The following is a 19,437-nucleotide window of genomic DNA, read 5'->3' as shown; positions in this document are numbered from 1 at the left end:
TCCTATATTATATTATCAAGAATGTAAAAAATACTTTCTTATCCCTTTGGTATTTCATCTGCTATAGTTGTTTGTTCTACTCTGGAAGTAAGAATTCCTTGTCATTTTACAGTAATCCTATATGGCTACCAATTATAAATTCAAAACAGAACTGACATTTTAGTTGGAGAATAAGAAGCAACAAGAGCCAATGAGGCTATCAGAAGATTGAACTAATTTTCTTTCTGGACAATATTCATTATAATAAGCACTGTAGAAGGAATACATTTGGAAGAAAAAAAGTCCTAAGCGCTGCCAGGGATTTGTTATTCAGGTTCTCAGAAATACTCTCCTTTAGTAGGATCAAGCTGAATGAGGTACATCTAAGATAGTATTCCTGTGAAGGAATACACTAGTAGGAATTAATCTCTCCACCACTTTATTTACGTAGAATATGAGAACAATTCAGATAAATGTTACCTTTCTTTCCAGAGATGATCTAAGGAAATGTGTTTATACTAATGATAGTGATAATAATAGTTACCATTATCAAACGTTTAAAAAAACAATTATTGTGTGCTTGTTTTTGGTGCCAGATACTTTACTAAGGCTTTCTAGGGTCTCATTTAATTCTCACAACAACTTGTTGGGGGTAAGTATTTTTATAATTATCATCGTGGAGAAAACTGAAGCTCAAAAAGTTTAGGTAATTTGCTCAAAGTTACATAGATAGAATCGGTACTTGAAACCAGATTAACTCTGACTTTGCTTTTCGAAGCCCATAACCTTAACCATTTGCTATGTTGTCTCCAACACAAAAAGATACTGCTAAGAGATAGTGATGGAACATGGAGGAGATTAATGAATATATTTAATTATAAAAAAGAGGAAATTTTTTTAATGGCTAGATGGAGTAAAAGCAACAACAAACAAGTAAGAGACTTCATAAAGGACCATTAAAAGGGAACATGTCTTCACAGCTCTAGTCAACTGGGAAATGTTTTTAGACATTTCTTCAATGATATTAGCCTTGAGAATAACCAATAATAGTTTCTAAGTAATTCACTTGCATTTTCATTTTGGGTTCTTAGATTAGACTTTAAGCAGGCAACTGCTATTTAGTATTTTGCTTTTAACCTTTATGCAATCTCAGGCAACTCCAAAGGTATAAATTGCTGGTACGATGTAAGGTTTCAGAGCGTTGAAATCCAGTTCTTCCAGGGAACCGTGCTTGCTTTTTAAGAAGCCCTTAATGATGTCTGGGTTTAAAGCAGAAGAAAAGACCACCCTACATTATCTCTGTGCTGGAAATCTGCTCTTCTTTCTTGGACCACATAGTTTTCAACTAGAAAACATCTGGAAAACTTCTAGACCAAGACTGTCTGCTACCAGTATGTGTAGAGGTCAGAAGAATAAATTATAGTATAGAGTTTCAATCAATCTCCACATATTTATTTGTCAACAAGCATTTTCAGGTAACTATAATACTTTCACTGAAAAGTTTTAATCCAGATTGTTATCTGTGATTGAATTATTTTGATAACCAAGGGGGAAACAAATGTAAAACTCCCTGGGTGCCTAGGCTGAGTCAAAAATCTGAAGGAAAAAAAATACAGTGTATGATGATACTCAAAAACCCCAAAATATTTACCTCGGACAGCATAGCCATCTTTTACTGATGCTGGAAAGGGGGGTAGGTTGTCTTTTGCATACACATCTTGAGCAAGGACTCGCCCCATTCCATCTGAAAAAAGAGAATATAAGAAAAATATGGATGTTGAGAGTAATCGGTTAAACAGGCAGTCATAAACAAGGTAGGTATGTGTGCCTGTCTGACAAGGCTTGTATATGGGCTCAGTTAGACCTCCTGATTTCTATTCCAAGGAGTTGTAGACAGAAGGAAAAGATGTATCCTTATGTCTGAAATGAAAGATTAGATTCAGTCAATTAATAGTTATGCTTGCAGAGATTATCTGAATATGAGTGGCTACACAGTCATCAAAGATGTATTGAGTTTAATGTCATTAATCCTTTAACTACCCAAAGATGATTTTCTTTAAAAACCCAATTCTTAAACATTTTCTATTCATTTACCCAGTAATTTCACTTCTAGAAATCTATCCTAAGAAAACAGATAAATGTTTATGCACATATTTATTTCAGTTGCTTATATTAGTAAGAAAAGGAAAGAAATAAAAAGGTCAATAATACAGAAATTTAAATACACAATGGTCTATTTTTATGATAAAATATTATGCAAACTAAAGTAATATTTATGAAGAATATTCACTGACCAGGAAGATTTTTATGACATATGTTTAAAACACATGCAGAACTATACATGTAGTATATAATCTTAACTCTGTTAACACAGATGTGTACATGTCAATAGAAAAGAGAAAGGCATATATGAAAATGTAATGCATTTGTTATTTTAGTATGTTTAGAATTGTGTATGATTTTTATTCCCTTTGCTATACTTTTCTGAAAATTTCCAAGTTTTCTACAATGATCATATGCTGTTTTTACATTAAGCAAGTTTTTCTTTTTCTTAAGAAAAGTAAAGAAAAGGAATTTTAGCCTTTGATTTTGGCTTTATTAACCTAAAAAATTACTGATCCTAAGCAGAGGGACAGTAAACTGCCTTGTGAACTGACTATTCAAACCACTCTGGATAATAATCATTTTTAGCTAGAGCTTAGGAATTTGAACCAGTGCCAATAAAAATAAGAGTTTCAAGAGTCATGACCAATTCCTTAAATCTTCTAGTCAGAATCTGTCTTATTATTTCAAAGAAGCAAAGGAATAATAGGAAGTGGAAATGGAAGAAGAGGGGGAGGGAACACATCAAGCTTGTCCCTAGAGACTGTAAGTAATACAGGACTTGATTTACAGGAGATGTTTGTATAATTTAGAAAACTCCATTGCTTCCAGAGCTGAATGGGTGTCTTTGTTTGTTTTTTGTTTTTGGCTTTGTAGGGCCTCTGATTTCCAGATCCCAGGATCTAGAAATAAGTAAAGAGAGATTTTTCATTTTGTATTCTGATCTACAGTGACAGTGATACTAACTCTTTCCTTTTAGGGAGGTGACAGATGAATTGGAAGGGGAAAATTCTTAGCCATTTTTAGCTTCAGATATTCCTAGAAGGTTGTAGCTATTCTGGACATATCCTGAAGCTACTGACCTGTATTTAGTAAGACCAAGGAAGTGGTGAAACCAGAGAGTCTAGTTTGTATTCACTTATACACTATAAACTACCAAATGAACCTGATGGTGAGCCCCATGGCATTTGACAGGATCACAATAAACTTCCTGGGGTGGCTCCTTGCCTGGAACTAATCTGGCCTAGGGTAGTTCATGAAAATGTAAGTTATACACTAGCTCAGATTCTAAGAGAATGACTTTGCTGGGATTATGAATAGCTCAGTAAAGGTAACAGTTAATATTCAAAGATAGTACAAGGAGATTAAGAAGTATAAACTTCCAGTTACAAAATAACCGGTTCTCCTGGGTCTCCAGCTTGCAGATGGCATATCCTGAGACTTCTCAGCATCCATAATCATGTGAGCCAATTCCTCCTAATAAATCCCTCTCCCTCCCCCCCATATATACACACACACATATATGTATATGTGTATATATATATATGTATATGTATATATATATGTGTATATATATATGTATGTATATATGTATATGTATATATAAATATCCTATCGGTTCTGTTTCTCTGGAGAGCCTTAACTAATTCAAACGGAATAGAACAGACCCTTATCTTCCACTATATATAAAAATTAACTCAAAATAGATTAAAGAACTACATATAAAACCTAAAACTATATCACTCTTAGAAGAAAAGATGGACGAAAAGCTTTATGACATTGGGTTTGGCAATGGTTTTTTTAATAATGGTGATGAATACATAAAATGTTTTATATTTTTCAAACATTTTCTGATTTTATATTGAAACATTTCTCCCAATAATCTAAGTGGGCCTCACGTTTTTAAGAAGCTTTTATTTAAATTCCAATCAGTTAACATACAGTGTTAATATTAGTTTCAAGTGTACAGTATAGTGATTCAACCCATTCATCACCTGGAGCTCATGACAACAAGTCGACCCTTTCACCTAATTTTTAAAATTTTATTTTTTATAATTTTTTAATGTTCATTTATTTTTGAGAGAGAGACACACAGAGTGCAAGTTGGGGAGGGGCAGAGAGAGAGAGGGAGACACAGAATTCGAAGCAGGCTGCAGGCTCTGATTGGTCAGCACAGAGCCCGATGCGGGGCTCGAACTCACGAACTCGATCTCGAACTGTGAGATCATGACCTGAGCCAAAGTTGGATGCTTAACCAACTGAGCCACCCAGGCGCCCCTCCCTTTCACCTATTTAACCCATTCCCCCCACCCACTTCCCTTCTGGTAACTATCAGTTTGTTCTCTATAGTTAAGAGTCTATTTCTTGGTTTTGGCAATGATTTCTTGAGTATGACACCAAAGGCATAGGCAACTAAAGCAAACATAGACAAATGGAGTTACATCAAACTTAAAAACTTTTGTGCATCACTACTGGGTATTTACCCCCCAAAATACAAAAACTATTTCCAAGGGATACATGCACTCTTATGTGTATTGCAGCATTATTTATAATAGCCAAATTATGGAAGCAGCTCACATGTCCACTGAATGATGAACGGATAAAGAAGATGTGGTATATGTGTGTGTGTGTGTGTGTGTGTGTGTGTGTGTGTGTGTGTACATACATACAATGGAATATTATTCAGCCATAAAAAGAATGACATCTTGCCATTTTCAACAATATGGATGGAGCTAGAGAGTGTAATGCTAAGTGAAATAAGTCAGTTGGAAAAAGACAAATAATATGTGATTTCACTCATATGTGGAATTTAAGCAACAAAACAAATGAACAAAGGGGAAAAAAAAGAGAGACAAACCAAGAAACAGACTCTTAACTATAGAGAACAAACTGAAGGTTACCAGAGGGGAGGTAGATGGGGGGATGGGTGAAATAGGTGATGGGGATTAAAGAGTACACTTACCAGGATGAGCACTGCATAATACATGGCATTGTTGAATCACTATATTGTATACCTGAAACTAACATAATACTCAGTGTTAACTATACTGGAATTAAAATAAAAAAACTTAAAAAAAGATTATGTCAGAAAAAAAACTTCCGTGCATTAAAGGACATAATCAACACAGTGAAAAGGTAATTGATGGAATGGAAGAATATATTTGCAAATCTGATAAATGGCTAATGTCCTGAATATATAAAGAACACTTATAACTCAGCAACAAAAAGATCAAGTAACCCAACTAAAAATGGGCAAAAAACTTGAGCAGATGTTTCCCCAAAAATGGTATACAAATAGTCAGCAAGCATATGAAAAGATGCTCAACATCACTAATCATCAGAGAAATGCAAATCAAAACCAGAATGAGATATCACCTCACACCTATTAGGATGGCTACTATAAAAAAAAAAAACCCAAAATAACAAGTGTTGATGAGAATGTGGAGAAATTGGAACCCTCATACACTCTTGGTAGGATTGTAAAATAGTGCAACCACCATGGAAAACCATAAGAATGTTTCTCAAAAAATTAAAAATAGAACTACTATACGATCCATCAATTCTCCTTCTGAGTATGTATCCAAAAGAATTTAAAGCAGGGTCTCAAAGAGGTATTTTCACACCCATATTCATAGTAGCAATATTCATAACAGTCAAGAGGTAGAAGCAGCCCGAATGTCCATCAATGGATGAATAAACAAAATGTGGTGTATATCTCTATACACTGTGACATGATACAATATGGACTGACCTTGAAGACATTATGCAAAGTAAAATAAATCAGCCACAAAAAGACAACTACATTATTCCACTTATATGAGGTATTAAGTAGTCAAATTCTTAGAAACAGAAAGTAGAATGGTGGTTACCAGGGGCTGAGATGAGGGGGAAAAGTAGAGTTATTTAATGGGTGTAGAGGCTTAGGTATCCAGTATGAAAAAGTTCTGGAGATATGTTTCACAACAGTGTGAATATACCTAATGTCACAGAATTAAACAATTAATAATGGTTAAGATGGTAAATTTTATGTTAATGTTTTTTAATACAATAAAAAAAGGAATGAAGTACTGATACATACTACAACATGGATAGATCTTGAAAATACTAAGTAGAAGAACCCAGTTACAAAAGACCACATATTATATGATCCCATTATATAAAATGTTCAGAATAGGTAAACCTATAGTAGCAAGTAGACTAGTACTTGCTTAGGGCTGGATGGGGGTGACAAGGGAAGAGGAGGAAGCTAACGAGGATGGGGTTCTTTTTGACATGATGAAAATGTTCTAAAATTGACTGTGGTGATGGTTGTACCTATCTATGAATATACTAAAAACCCTTGAACTATATACTTTAAGTGGGTGAATTATATAACATATGAATTATATCTCAATAAAGGGCAAGGATAATAGATGTTTTTAAAAATAAGAATATTTACCTTATTTGAACATGTAACTATATTTAGAAGAGCCAAGAAAAGTCATTATTTGTAGCATATATATACCATCTGGTCTTTAGAGACCTTCAAGAATCATGGAAAGAAAAATAAAACATTTCATCTGGAAAGAAAGAACTGCCTCATATTTAGTTAAGGGTATAATAACATATATAATTAACCATCTTTTTATTTTGGACTCATGCTAAATACAGAGGTTACTATCTTTATTTAAGGTAAATTTGATCCCTACTGGATTTGTTCTGATTTTGGAGTTGGTATCAAATTAACAACAGAGATCAAATTTCTTCAAAGAGAAAAACATGCATTACCTCAAATTTTTGTTTAAAAACCTAGGGCAAGGGAAAGGATTGGGAGAAAAATAGGCAGTTGATTGAAAAATGGTCTAGGCTACCAGCTGGCAGAAGATACGAGAGAACAGAAAGAATATATATCAGATACACCTCTCAGCTACAAAAGAAACTCTATCCACATCTCTCAGGAGGGTTTGGGACTAAATAATTGATAGCTTTTTCAATCAGTCAATATTAGACTTCACTCATTATGTGACCAGATGATCTATTTGGGAACTTAAAGAGTATACAGTAGTGCTGCAAATCACATGGGATATTTTTACATACACTTACCTACATGTTAAATCGTCCCTTCTCTTTGCCCATAGGTGGAGCCCAAGTATTAATGTTGAATAAACTTTGGGCTTGTGATGTTAGAAAAGGAGTCTCAGCCTTCAAACTTGAATTGGAACCAGGCAGGAGTAACTTCTCAAGTAGGTATTATGACTGTTTTAAGTTTATCATTTGGTAAAGAAGCCACAGTGAGCAGCTGAAGCTGTGCAAAATATATGATTTCAGGAAGACCTGAGCAAAATTCCTTTTTCCCATTCTCTCCAGTCCAATGAGAGCTCCATTTATAATAAGCAAAACAGTTTCCCCAATATATAATTAATATAACTAATATGCTTTCTTAGGAATATTTGATGGTGGGAGTTTACAACCTTCACAGTCTGCAGTGAGCATTTCAGTTGTAGAAAGTTAGGTGGTGTGCCAAGAAGTTATGGTCCTGTATATTCAGAATCTGAGGACATAATATCCATTCTGTTCTACCATTCCCCCCACACAGTATCTCTAAGTTCTATATAATAAAGAACATATAAAATTTGATAAAGATGAAGATGATAACAAATGCAAATTTCTAGATTCTGTGGAGATCAAAAATTTTAAAGGTAGGGCTATGTATCACTGGGGACGCTTGTCCATATATACAATTAAGTAATCAAGAGGTTGATAAGAAGAAAGGAATGGAAAAGATTAGTTGATGATTTACACTGTTTTGTGTAGTATGCTTGGTTATAAGGTGATAGAATTTTTATGTAGTCAGCAAGATACTTATATACAAGTCAGCTTCCCAAATAATAGTAGTCATTAACAAATTCTCTGCTCTTTGGAGTGCTAGCTTTTTTACACTGGGATGACTGGCCTAAAAATATCTTCAGAAAGAGTCTTTACAGATTCAAATGGTTGACAATGGACATATATAGAAGGAATCAAAACAGAGAGCTATTTATAAAGTTGAGTATGATTTGTAAGCATTGAATCCAAATGTATCATCTAAATGGTAAAAGTAGTATATTTAATTTGTTTGGATGGACATTTATTCTGGCCCAGATTTTATATATATATATATGTATATATATATGTATATATATATATGTATATATATATGTATATATGTGTATATATATATGTATATATATGTATATATATAAATCTAAATTTAGATGTCTAAATTTAGGTGTCTAAATTAAGATGTTAGGATACCCAAATGACTTTTGTATCTAAGAAGGAAAAGCATCTTAATTTTTCAAAGTCACTTATTGAAATGATTTCACAGCTGTAAAGTTCACTGTGTTGTTAGTTCTAAGAAGGCTGTGGAGGAAGTCAAGGGGCAACTCTGAGTTCAGTGGTCTGGGAAATTGATTCCTTGTCCTCACTTTGGTTAAGATCTATCATATTCATAGAACTTATCATAAAGATCATGATTCATAGCATAAAACTATCAGTTTTATGAATCAGGAGTATAGGAAGAATGTGGCAGATAACAGAAGGCTGAAGAGAAAATATATTGTCTAAGACTTCCTCTTATAAAACATGGATATAAATCCGTTTGCTGTTGATTATAAATTCCTCAAAAGCTTACTTAAGTTCCTGTGACAGCACTGATACTGCAACATTTAAAAACCACCATCCCATCCAATCTAGTGAGAGGCTACTGAAGGATACTTTTGACTCAATGGCTATCCATTGTAGTCACCAAAACAGTTGAGAAGGCAGGTTTGATACCATATGCTTACTCAGGCCAAATGACTGTTGGTAGGAACAATATTATTTATTTATTTTTAAATTTTTATTTAAATCCAAGTTAGTTAACGTATAGTGTAGTAATGGCTTCAGGAGAATTCAGGGATTCATCACTTACACATAACATCCAGTGCGCATCCCAACAAGTGCCCTCCTTAATGCCCATCACTCATTTTCCCCCCTCTCCACCCAATACCCCTCCAGCAACCTTCAGTTTGTTCTCTGTATTTAAGAGTCTTTTATGGTTTGCCTCCCTCTCTGTTTTTACCTTATTTTTATTGGTAGGAACAATATTAGATATTAGTTAAGGCTAGGGATTAAGAGGAAGGGTGAAGCATATGAAGATTTGAGTTGTTACAGCATTAAAAAAGAACCTTAAAATGAAGTAAAGCATATGTACAGAAGGCTTCTTGATTATTTAACAGATACTAAATATTTAACATGGTGGATCCCCTCCAACCTATCCCAATATAATTTATTCTCCATATATTCACTATATATTTGAAAGACTAGACAACATTTTGGTACACTATAGATCTCATTTATGCATTATAGTCTTCATTTATGTGAAAGTTTCATGTATAAACTGAAAAGGAGTGAATGATTGAGAGGTGAATATCCCTATGATGAAAGCAAGTACATTAATTACTCTCTAGTTACTCCAGAAGTCATGGTTATGGAGTAGTACAATGAAAATCTCTATGCTTTAAAAATATATAGCTTGTTCAAAGGGGCATTATGTTGTGTATTTGTATTTTTTCATCTAGGGATGCTCATTACCTGCCAAAGCAATGAGTAAGGACAAATATTATGTTATGGTTCTTATGTCATAAAATAAAAATAAGCTTTGTGCAAAGTTACAGAATTTGGAATAAATGCAAGTGTTATGATTACCAGAAATGATTGTCATGATTTAGCAATAAAAAAAGATGCAATGCAATTGGTAACAAATTAATTCTTAAGTTGTATTGTGGTTTCATGATATCTATTTTATTACTGAGTATGATAACCCACATCTGTGTCACCTATATTCATTTCTATATGTAAAATATTAAGTTTTAAAAATAACAACTGTGTAACTGTAAAAAGCATTTAACTTGACTAAAATAAAAAAGTTTAGGAGAAGTACTTAAAAAAATATATAAAGTGTTCTTAAGGTCACAGAAAATGTTTCAGTTGAGAGTAAGTGCTCACTTCTTTTAGTACTTAATCATGGAAACTTTGCCACACCCAGGTCAAATAAATAGGGTGTCACTGGTAAATGGGTAGCACTTAAGTCCAAGGGGTGAATTTGATGGTTAGGATTTGGTACAAGTAAATAAACAAACTGTTTTTTGTATAGTTTGAACTATTTAAACTTTTCTTTATTGGTAATTTCTCAATCACTGTCCTAGAAATTGTCAAGTGCTCCACAGGAAAAAAGAATTTTTTTACTCTAATTTCCATAATTTTGAACTACATATCCTACTATACTAAAAATTATTTCTAATTTTTTCAACATTGGTCCTCTATCAGGATATTGCCATGGTTATTAAAAGAAAGGGGGTGCATGGATGGCTCACTTGGTTAAGTGTCCCACTCTTGATTTTGGCTCAGGTCATGATCTCATTGTTGTGAGATCCAGACCTGCCTCAGGCTCCATGCTAAGCATGGAGCCTGCTTGGGATTCTCTCTCTCTCTCTCTCTCTCTCTCTCTCTCTCTCTCCCCTCCCCCTCCCCCACTGGCATGCGCTCCTGTGTTCTTTCCCTCATAATAAACATTTGAAGAAAAATTCATTAAAAAAAGAAAGGCAAAATATGCAAGAAGTATTTTATAAAAAGAAAAAAATACATGATAAAATAAAGCTCCCAGATGGAATGCAAGAAGAAATAAATAATAAAATTACCAACTATGATATTGACTTTCAAAAATTACTGGTGGCTTGGGGTGTCTGGGTGGCTCAGTCAGTTAAATATCTGACTTTGGCTCTCTTTCTCTCTCTCAAAAACAAATAAACATTAAAAAATTCTAATTTTGTTCCATTTTAATGGAAACATTTTGCCATTGCTTGTATTCTGAATCATAATGGTTTTTTTTTTTTTTTGGAGTGTACCATTTTCTTTTTTTTTTAATATAATTTATTATCAAATGGCTAACATACAGTGTGTAAAATATGCTCTTGGTTTTGGGGGTAGATTCCCGTGGTTCATCGTTTACACACAACACTCAGTGTTCATCCCAACAAGTTCCTTCCTCAATGCCCATCAGCCATTTCCCCCTCTCCCTCATCCCCCCATCCACCCTCAGTTTGTTCTCTGTATTTAAGAATCTCATGGTTTGCCTCCCTCCCTCCCTGTTAACTATTTTTTCCCCTTCCCCTCCCCCATGGTCTTCTGATAAGTTTCTCAGGATCCACATATGAGTGAAAACATATGATATCTGTCTTTCTCTGACTGACTTATTTGACTTAGCATAATACTTTCCAGTTCCATCCATGTTGCTGCAAATGGCATGATTTCATTCTTTCTCATTGCCAAGTAGTATTCCATTGTATATGTAAACCACATCTTCTTTATCCATTCATCAGTTGATGGACATTTAGGCTCTTTCCATAATTTGGCTATTGTTGAAAGTGCTGCTATAAACACTGGGGTACATGTGCCCCTATGAATCAGCACTCCTGTATCCTTTGGATAAATTCCTAGTAGTGCTATTGCTAGGTTGGAGGGTAGTTAATATTTTTTGAGGAACCTCCACAGTGTTTTCCAGAGTGGCTGCACCAGTCATAACTTTACAGTTTTAACATAGACTATGGCACTTCAAAATAGATACTGAATATAAAGACTGATAAGTAAATTATGTCAAATAAAGCATACATACTTAAAATGTGAAAGGATAATGAGGTATCCATAAAGAATGGAAAACTAAGAATCATATTTAAAGACTTTATTTTGTTTTAACCTCAGATATATTCAATAGAGCTGTGTAAATTAACTTAAACATCAGTAAAACTCCTTACTTTTTTGATTAAATATACATTATTTTCTATCGAAATTGCTAAAATGAGATATATTTATGATATGCTTTATTTTAAAAAAGAGGATACATGTATGGAAATATATGATGGTATGCATAGAGGAAAGTATGAAATAGGAAGATAAGTCTACCTGGTTGCAACATAGGGATAATTAGGCCAATGTTATAGGTCTTATTCCTATGGGAGTTAATTTTACTCAATTATATAACCATAAAAATAACTCCCCCAAACAAAGGGGCCTTGTGACTACTGTGATAACAGCCCATGTGTGTTATACCCACAATATTGGAGGAAAATAGTACCTGAAAGCACAAATACAGAGAACAGATGGGTAATATAATCATAATCTTTGGATATGAAAAAGAGCATATTCTCTAGATGTTGTGCTTACGTGCGTATAAACACATATATGCACACACACTTCACAAATACATAGATAAGGATGTTCATATTTGAGGAATGCAGGGAGAAGTAAAAAGGGAATGATGCAATCAGAAGCATAAATAGAAGGATTTAATGAGATGTACACATTTTGGAAGTGTAATGAAGTTTATGGACTAAGGAGTCTAAAAAGATGAGACAAACCGAAAGGAATTATGAATGAATTCAAGCAGCCACATTAATGGAAAAACCTACAGCAAATGCCAACGCAGACCAATTCCCAGAAAGATATCTGCAGGTAAACAGGATCATCCTAGGTGAAGACCTTACTAGGTGGAGGTAGAAATGCGGTAGTAATTTGGATAATAAAAATATATCTTTCTCAAACTTTTTAAAATATAACTATCTCAATTCTTTGCTTTAATTTTAAAAAGCTCAACCAGAAATTAGCAGAAAAACAGTGAAAACTACTGTTTAATTTTCTAATTAGGTAGGAAGCACAGGCCTGAAAGACCTGGGTGAGTGGAAAATATAAAACAAGTTACAACAAAATGCATAGGGATCCAGAGATTGTTAACGTGGATCAACAACTGCAGCTGAACCAGGGAATTCTAGCTTTGACTTTGTAATTTACAGTGTGCTTATCCTGAGGCTATGATTTTAGAATTCCAACATGTAGAAGGAAGGGAAGAAAATCAGTTACTAAATTCCAAATATGACAGCTTAGTGAAAACTAGATGATTTATACATATTCTTTCCTTTAACAGAACATCACAATGACCTTATTGGGTGGATATTATTTCTATTTTTATGTATGAGGGAAATGAGATTCTGAAAGGTTATGTAGCTTGCCCAAGGTCTCTCAGCTACTTAAAAAGCAAAGCAAGTAGAGAGTATGTTTGATGGCAAAGCTACTTGCAGTATATCTTGCTTCCTTTTTCCTTATTTTCTGACAGCCTCTGAACTGTCAGGAGGAATTAATGAATTCCTAGCATGATGTCTGAACCACTTTGGTGAGAACCTCCTACCACTTGGAATTAGGGGCTTCTGAATTTCTTCAAGAGGGCAGTGAATTTCTGCATTAGATCACTGCCTGAAGATATGCAGTTATCTAACTACTATGTTAGAGACAGGGGGCAGTTCCTCTGCTGTGGTCAGCATTATAAAAAAGATACTTTACTGTCTCAAACTAGTTCCAGCAGAAAAGCTTACAGGTTCCTTGACTAGAATTGCTTAAGTCCTTTATGGAAAAACAAAGAACCCAAGTCAGAGATGCTAAAATCTTTGGTAATGTAATTTTAAATAAGAATGCCTAGATAATGTAATCTAAAATAATGCTCCTAAGAAAGCAGAATTCTTTCTCTTGAAAGCTCAAGTTTTTCCATCATTAAGTGAAAGAGATTGGGAATTACAAGGAATGATGCCAGAATATTTAAATCTGCTTTACAGTAAGGGGCTGGTACTGTAGCAAATGTAAAGTTGTAATTTATTCACATCATTCCTTCTATTTTATTAAAAATTTTTTTTCTTAAATGTCTATTTTTGAGAGGGGGGTGCAGACAGAGAAGGAGCACAGAATTTGGGGCAGAGAGAGAAGGAGCACAGAATCTGAAGCAGGCTCTAGGTTCTGAGCTGTCAGCACAGAGCCTGATGCAGGGCTGGAATTCATGAACTGTGAGATCATGACCTGACCCAAAGTTGGATGCATAACCGACTGAGCCACCCAGGCGCTCCAAACGCCATGCATTTTACAAGCAAAGAGGATGAATCATATGTGATAGTCTTACAAATACTATCATCCATTGTTACACCAGGTATGCCTCTCCCAAGAAACCAAAGGAAGGTATTTATAATCAGTGGAGCACTTGCTCTTTAAAGGCCTTGCTTGCAGATAGGAACTGAAAATAGTAGATATGTTAAAGAATAGGCCACAGACAACAGAAAATTCATCTGTAGTCCATAAAGATTAAAACAAATGAACAATACTTTGCACATAAATGCACATGTAGGCACTTGTTTTAGAAGAATAATTTTCATATTGATTTGAGATGTAGTATGCTATAGTGGAACGAACAGCAGACTACGAGTCAAGAATCCTAGGTTACCCTAGGTTTCAAACATAACTATGTGTCCAACTTTAAGAACATTATTATACTTCTTTGGTCTTAATTTCCCTTATCTTTAAAGTAAGAGAGACTACTTGATTTCCAAATTACCTTCTTTCTATAACATTATAAGTATTTCATGTATTATACTCTAAAATTCCTTCATAGAGTTACCCTATGTCTTTGACCTTGACAGCAATCACTTCCAGCATTTCTGTATATGATTTATCCTTAGTTTTCTGGAATTATTGTTGAATCTTCTCAGACATAAAAAAAATTTTTTTAGAGATGTTACAGTTTCAAATTGCTTCACAGATTCAACGGTTCTGAACATTTCTTAGGAATCATGGGCTCTCCTCTATGGGCTTCTATAATTGTAGGTGTCGGATAATTTTCACAGGCAAAATATTCAGGATTTCAGAGAATTGTGGAGGCCTTTCAGTCTCCCCTGCCCTAGTCCCCATACTTTTCCTACTCAGTGATCAGTGGATGAAATTCAATAGTTAGAGGTGCATCTACCTGAAATAAAAATGAACTATGAAGGTTCTGGATAGAAGATCAAATCAGCTACAACATTCCCTTAGGTTCAAACCTAATCCAGAGCAAGGCCCTAACTCTTTTCACATCTGTAACACTGAAAGAGATGAGGAAGCTGCAGAAGGAAAGTTTAAGCTAGCAGAGGTCAGCTAATGAGGTTTAAAGAAAGAAGCCATCTCTACAACATGAAAGTGCAAGGTAAGGCAGCAAGTGCTGATGTAGAAGCTGCAGCAAGTTCTCTAGAAGACCTAGCTAAGATAATTCATGAAGGTGGCTGCACCTAACAACATATTTTCAATGTAGACTAAACAGCCTTCTATTGGAAGGAGATTCCATCTAGGACTTTCATAGTTAGAGAGGAGAGAGGTCAATGTCTGGCTTCAAAGTTTCAAAGGACAGGTCGACTCTTTTGTCAGGGAATAATGCAGCTGGTGACTTTAAGTTGAGGCCAATGCTCAGTAAGCATTACAAAAATCCTAGGTCCGTTAAGAATTATGCTAAATCTACTCTGCCTGTGCTCTATTAATGGAACAACAAAGCCTGGATGACAGCACAGTGGTTTATAACATGGCATAATATGAATATTTTAAGCCCATTGTTATGAGTTACTGCTCAGAAAAAAAAGATTCCTTTCAAATATTACTGCTCACTGACAATGTACCTGGTCACCCAAGAGCTCTTATGGAGATGTATAATGAGATTAATGTTGTTTTAGGGACTGCTAACACAACATCCATTCTTCAGCCCATGGATCAAGGAGTAATTTTGATGTTCAAGTCTTATTATTTAAGAAATACATTTCATAAGGCTATAGCTGCCATAGATAATGATTCCTCTGATGGATCTGGGCAAAGTTAATTGAAAACCTTCTGGAAAGGATTCATCATTCTTAATACCATTAATAACATTTGTGATTCATGGGAAAAGGTCAAAGTATTAACATTAAGAGGAGTTTGGAAGAAGTTGATTCCAAACCTCACGGATAACTTTGAGGGGTTTGAGACTTCAGTGGAAGAAGTAACTGCAGATGTGGTGGAAATAGCAGAATTAGAATCAGAAGGGGAATCTGGAAATGAGACTGATTTGTTGAGATCTTAAGATAAAACTGTAACTGATGAGGAATGCTTCTTATGCATGAGCAAAGAAAGTGCTTTTTTGAGATGGAGTCTACTCCTGGTGAAGATGCTGTGAATGTTGTTGAAATGACAACAAAAGATTTAGAATATTACCTAAACTTAGTTGATAAAGCAGTGCAACATTTGAGAGGATTGACTCCAGTTTTGAAAGAAATTCTACTGTGGGAAAAATGCTATCAAAGAGCATCATACGCTACAGCCAAATTGTTCATGAAAGGAAGAATCCATTGATGCAAAAAACTTCATTGTTGTCTTATTTTAAGAAATTGCCACAGCCACCATAACCTTCAGCATCCACCATCCTGATCAGTCAGTAGCCATCAACATCAAGATGAGACCCTCTACCAGCAAAAAGATTATGACTTGCTGAAAGCTCAGATGATGATTAGCATACTTCAGCAGTATTTTTTTTTAAATTGAGAGAGAGAGAAAGTTGATTTTAAATTGAGAGAGAGAGAACATGAGCAGGGGAGAGGGGCAGAAGGAGAAACGGGCAGAGAGATATAGAGACAGAGACAGAGATAGATAGAGAGAGAGAATCTTATGTGGGGTTCAGTCCCATGACCCTAGGATCATGACATGAACAGAATCAAGAGTTGGACACTCAAAGGACTGAGACATTAAAAATTTTTTTTAATGTTTATTTATTTATGAGAGAGAGACAGAGCGTGAGCAGGGGAGGGGAAGAGAGTGAGTGAGAGAGAGAGAGAGAGAGAGAGAGAGAGATACAGAATCTGAAGCAGGCTCCAGGCTCTGAGCTGTCAGCACAGAACCCAATGTGGGGCTTGAAGTTGTGAACTGCGAGATCATGACCTGAGATGAAGTCAAATGCTTAACCAACTGAGCCACCCAGGTACCCCCCAAGCAGTATTTTTTATTTAAGGTATGCACACTCCTCCAAAATGGATGAAATACCTAAATGTGAGATGGGAAACAATCAACATCCTAGAGGAGAACACAGACAACAACCTCTTTGACATTGGCTGTAACAACTTCTTACTAGACATGTTTCTGGAGGCAAGGGAAACAAAAGCAAACATGAACTATTGGGACTTCATCAAGATAAAAAGTTTTGCACAGCGAAGGAAATAATCAACAAAACTAAAAGGCAACCAACTGAATGGGAGAAGATATTTGCAAATGATAGATCTGATGAAGGGTAACTATCCAGTATTTATAAAGAACTTATCAAACTGAACACCCAAGAAACAAATAATCCAGTTAAGAAATGGGAAGAAGATATGAATAGACATTTTTCCAAAGAAGACATACCAATGGCTAACGGACACATGAAAAAATGCTCAACAACACTTATCATCAGGGAAATACAAATCAAGACCATGATAAGATACCAACTCACACCTGTCAGAATGTCTAAAATTAACAACACGGGAAACAACAGATGTTGGCAAGGATGTGGAGGAAGGGGAACCCTCTTACACTGTTGGTAGGAATGCAAAGTTGATGCAACCACTTTGGAAAACAGCATGGAGGTTCCTCAAAAAGTTAAAAATAGGGGGCGCCTGGGTGGCTCAGTTGGTTAAGTTTCCAACTCTTGATTTCGGCTCAGGTTCATGGGTTCAAGCCCTGTGTTGCGCTTTGTGCTGAGAGTGCGGAGCCTGCTTGGAATCTTCTCTCTTCTTCTCTCTCTGCCCCTTCCCTGCTCATGCTCTCTATCACAATAAATAAATAAACTTCAAAAAAAGGTCAAAAATAGAACTACCCAATGACACAGAAATTGCACTACTAGGTATTTACCCAAAGGATATAAATATACTGATTTGAAGGAGAACATGTACCCTGATGTTTATAGCAGCATTATCAATAATAGCCAAATTGTGGAAACACACACACAGAGGAATATTACTCAGCCATCAAAAAGAATGAAATCTTGCCATTTGCAATGATGTGCATAGAGATACAATGTATTATGTTAAGTGAAATAAGTAAGTCAGAAAATGACAAATACCATATGATTTCATTCATATGTGGAATTTAAAAAACAAAATAGATGAACATAGGGCAGTGGGAAAAGAGAGAGGGAGGCAAACCATAAAAGACTCTTAACTACAGATAAGAAATTGAGGGTTTCTTGAGGGAAGGTGGGCGGGGGTATGGGCTAGATGGGTGATGGATATCAAGGAGGGCACTGGTTGAGATGAGCACTGGATATTATATGTAAGTGACAAATCACCAAACTGTACTCCTGAAACAAATATTATACTATATGTTAACTAAATTTTAAATAAAAACTTAAAAAAATGCAAGTACATTTGACATGCTATTGCACATTTAATAGAATTCATATAGCGTAGACAATTTTTTTATATACAATGGAAAATTAAAAAATTCATTTTACTTTCTTGCTTTATTACAATATTCACTTTATTTTGTAGTGGTCTGGAACACCTGCAATATCTCTGAGGTATGTCTGTACTTTAGCATCAAATTGGAGAATGGATTGGAAGGATGCTAACTGGGTTAGGTGAATCAATTACAATAACCTTGGATGTTAATAATAAAGACCTAATCTAAATCAACAGCAGTGGGGATGGAGAACAAGGGATGGATTCCAGAGGATGTAGAAGAAACATGTGGGGGTAAAGAAAATAAGTTTAGTATTGGTCATATTATATTTATGAGCAGCAGGTATTCATTTGATGTACGAGTCTGGAGTTCAGGCAAGCTCTGGGAAGTGATCTAGACCTAGAAATCACATAATATGTGACACTCATTGGGTTATCCTAGGTAAATGTGTAAGATCTGAAAAGGGTCAAAGACAAAAACTCCAAAGAACATTTATATTTAAGGAATTGAAAAGGGAAGGCAAGCCTGTAAGAGCCAATAAAAGAGACAAGTACCACATTATTTATCTGTCTCTCTCCTATACTACAGTGAGATCCATGGGGCAGGAGTTTTGTTTTATTTATCTTTGTATATCCAGGACCTAACATAGTACCTGACATTTAGCAGATGTTTAGTAAATATATGTTGAACAAACTGAATATGTTTCTATATATAGTATTGTTGTTTAAACACCTAACTAAAATGCCTAGGAGGTTTAATTACAATGCTCTTTTGCATTAAAAATTGAGTTTGATCCAACTCAAAGGTTGAATGCAAACCTCACTATTATTTTTTATCATCATGGTTGGAAACACTTGACAAGGAAGTTAACCATCCATGAAGAGTCTGCTTCCTTATGAGTGACAACTGATTTAATGTATAAATGAAGAGGAAACAAGCACATGAAGGGAAAGAGAATCCATGCAACAGCATTTTTTTTCCTAAAAGAAAAATAAAAATGGGTCATTTTCAGTTCTGTTTTCTTCTTAGAATGATTAGAATTTGTTTAAATGTAACTTG

General features: G+C 34.9%; 1 protein-coding gene across 17 annotated transcripts in view; it reads right to left on the bottom strand.

Moving 5' to 3' along the window:
• Window positions 1-19,437, bottom strand: part of GPHN (gephyrin) — a 618,401-nt gene that overhangs the window by 89,148 nt on the left and 509,816 nt on the right. For all 17 annotated transcript variants that reach the window (XM_027065952.2, XM_027065956.2, XM_053224579.1 and 14 more), the window contains one exon: window positions 1,631-1,723. In XM_027065952.2, coding sequence (XP_026921753.1) covers window positions 1,631-1,723 — 93 coding nt within the window. The remainder of the gene's footprint in view (window positions 1-1,630; window positions 1,724-19,437) is intronic.

This window comes from Acinonyx jubatus, chromosome B3, assembly GCF_027475565.1.
Source record: "Acinonyx jubatus isolate Ajub_Pintada_27869175 chromosome B3, VMU_Ajub_asm_v1.0, whole genome shotgun sequence".
NCBI classification, from domain to species: domain Eukaryota; kingdom Metazoa; phylum Chordata; class Mammalia; order Carnivora; family Felidae; genus Acinonyx; species Acinonyx jubatus.
This window is presented reverse-complemented; position numbering and strand designations above follow the sequence as displayed.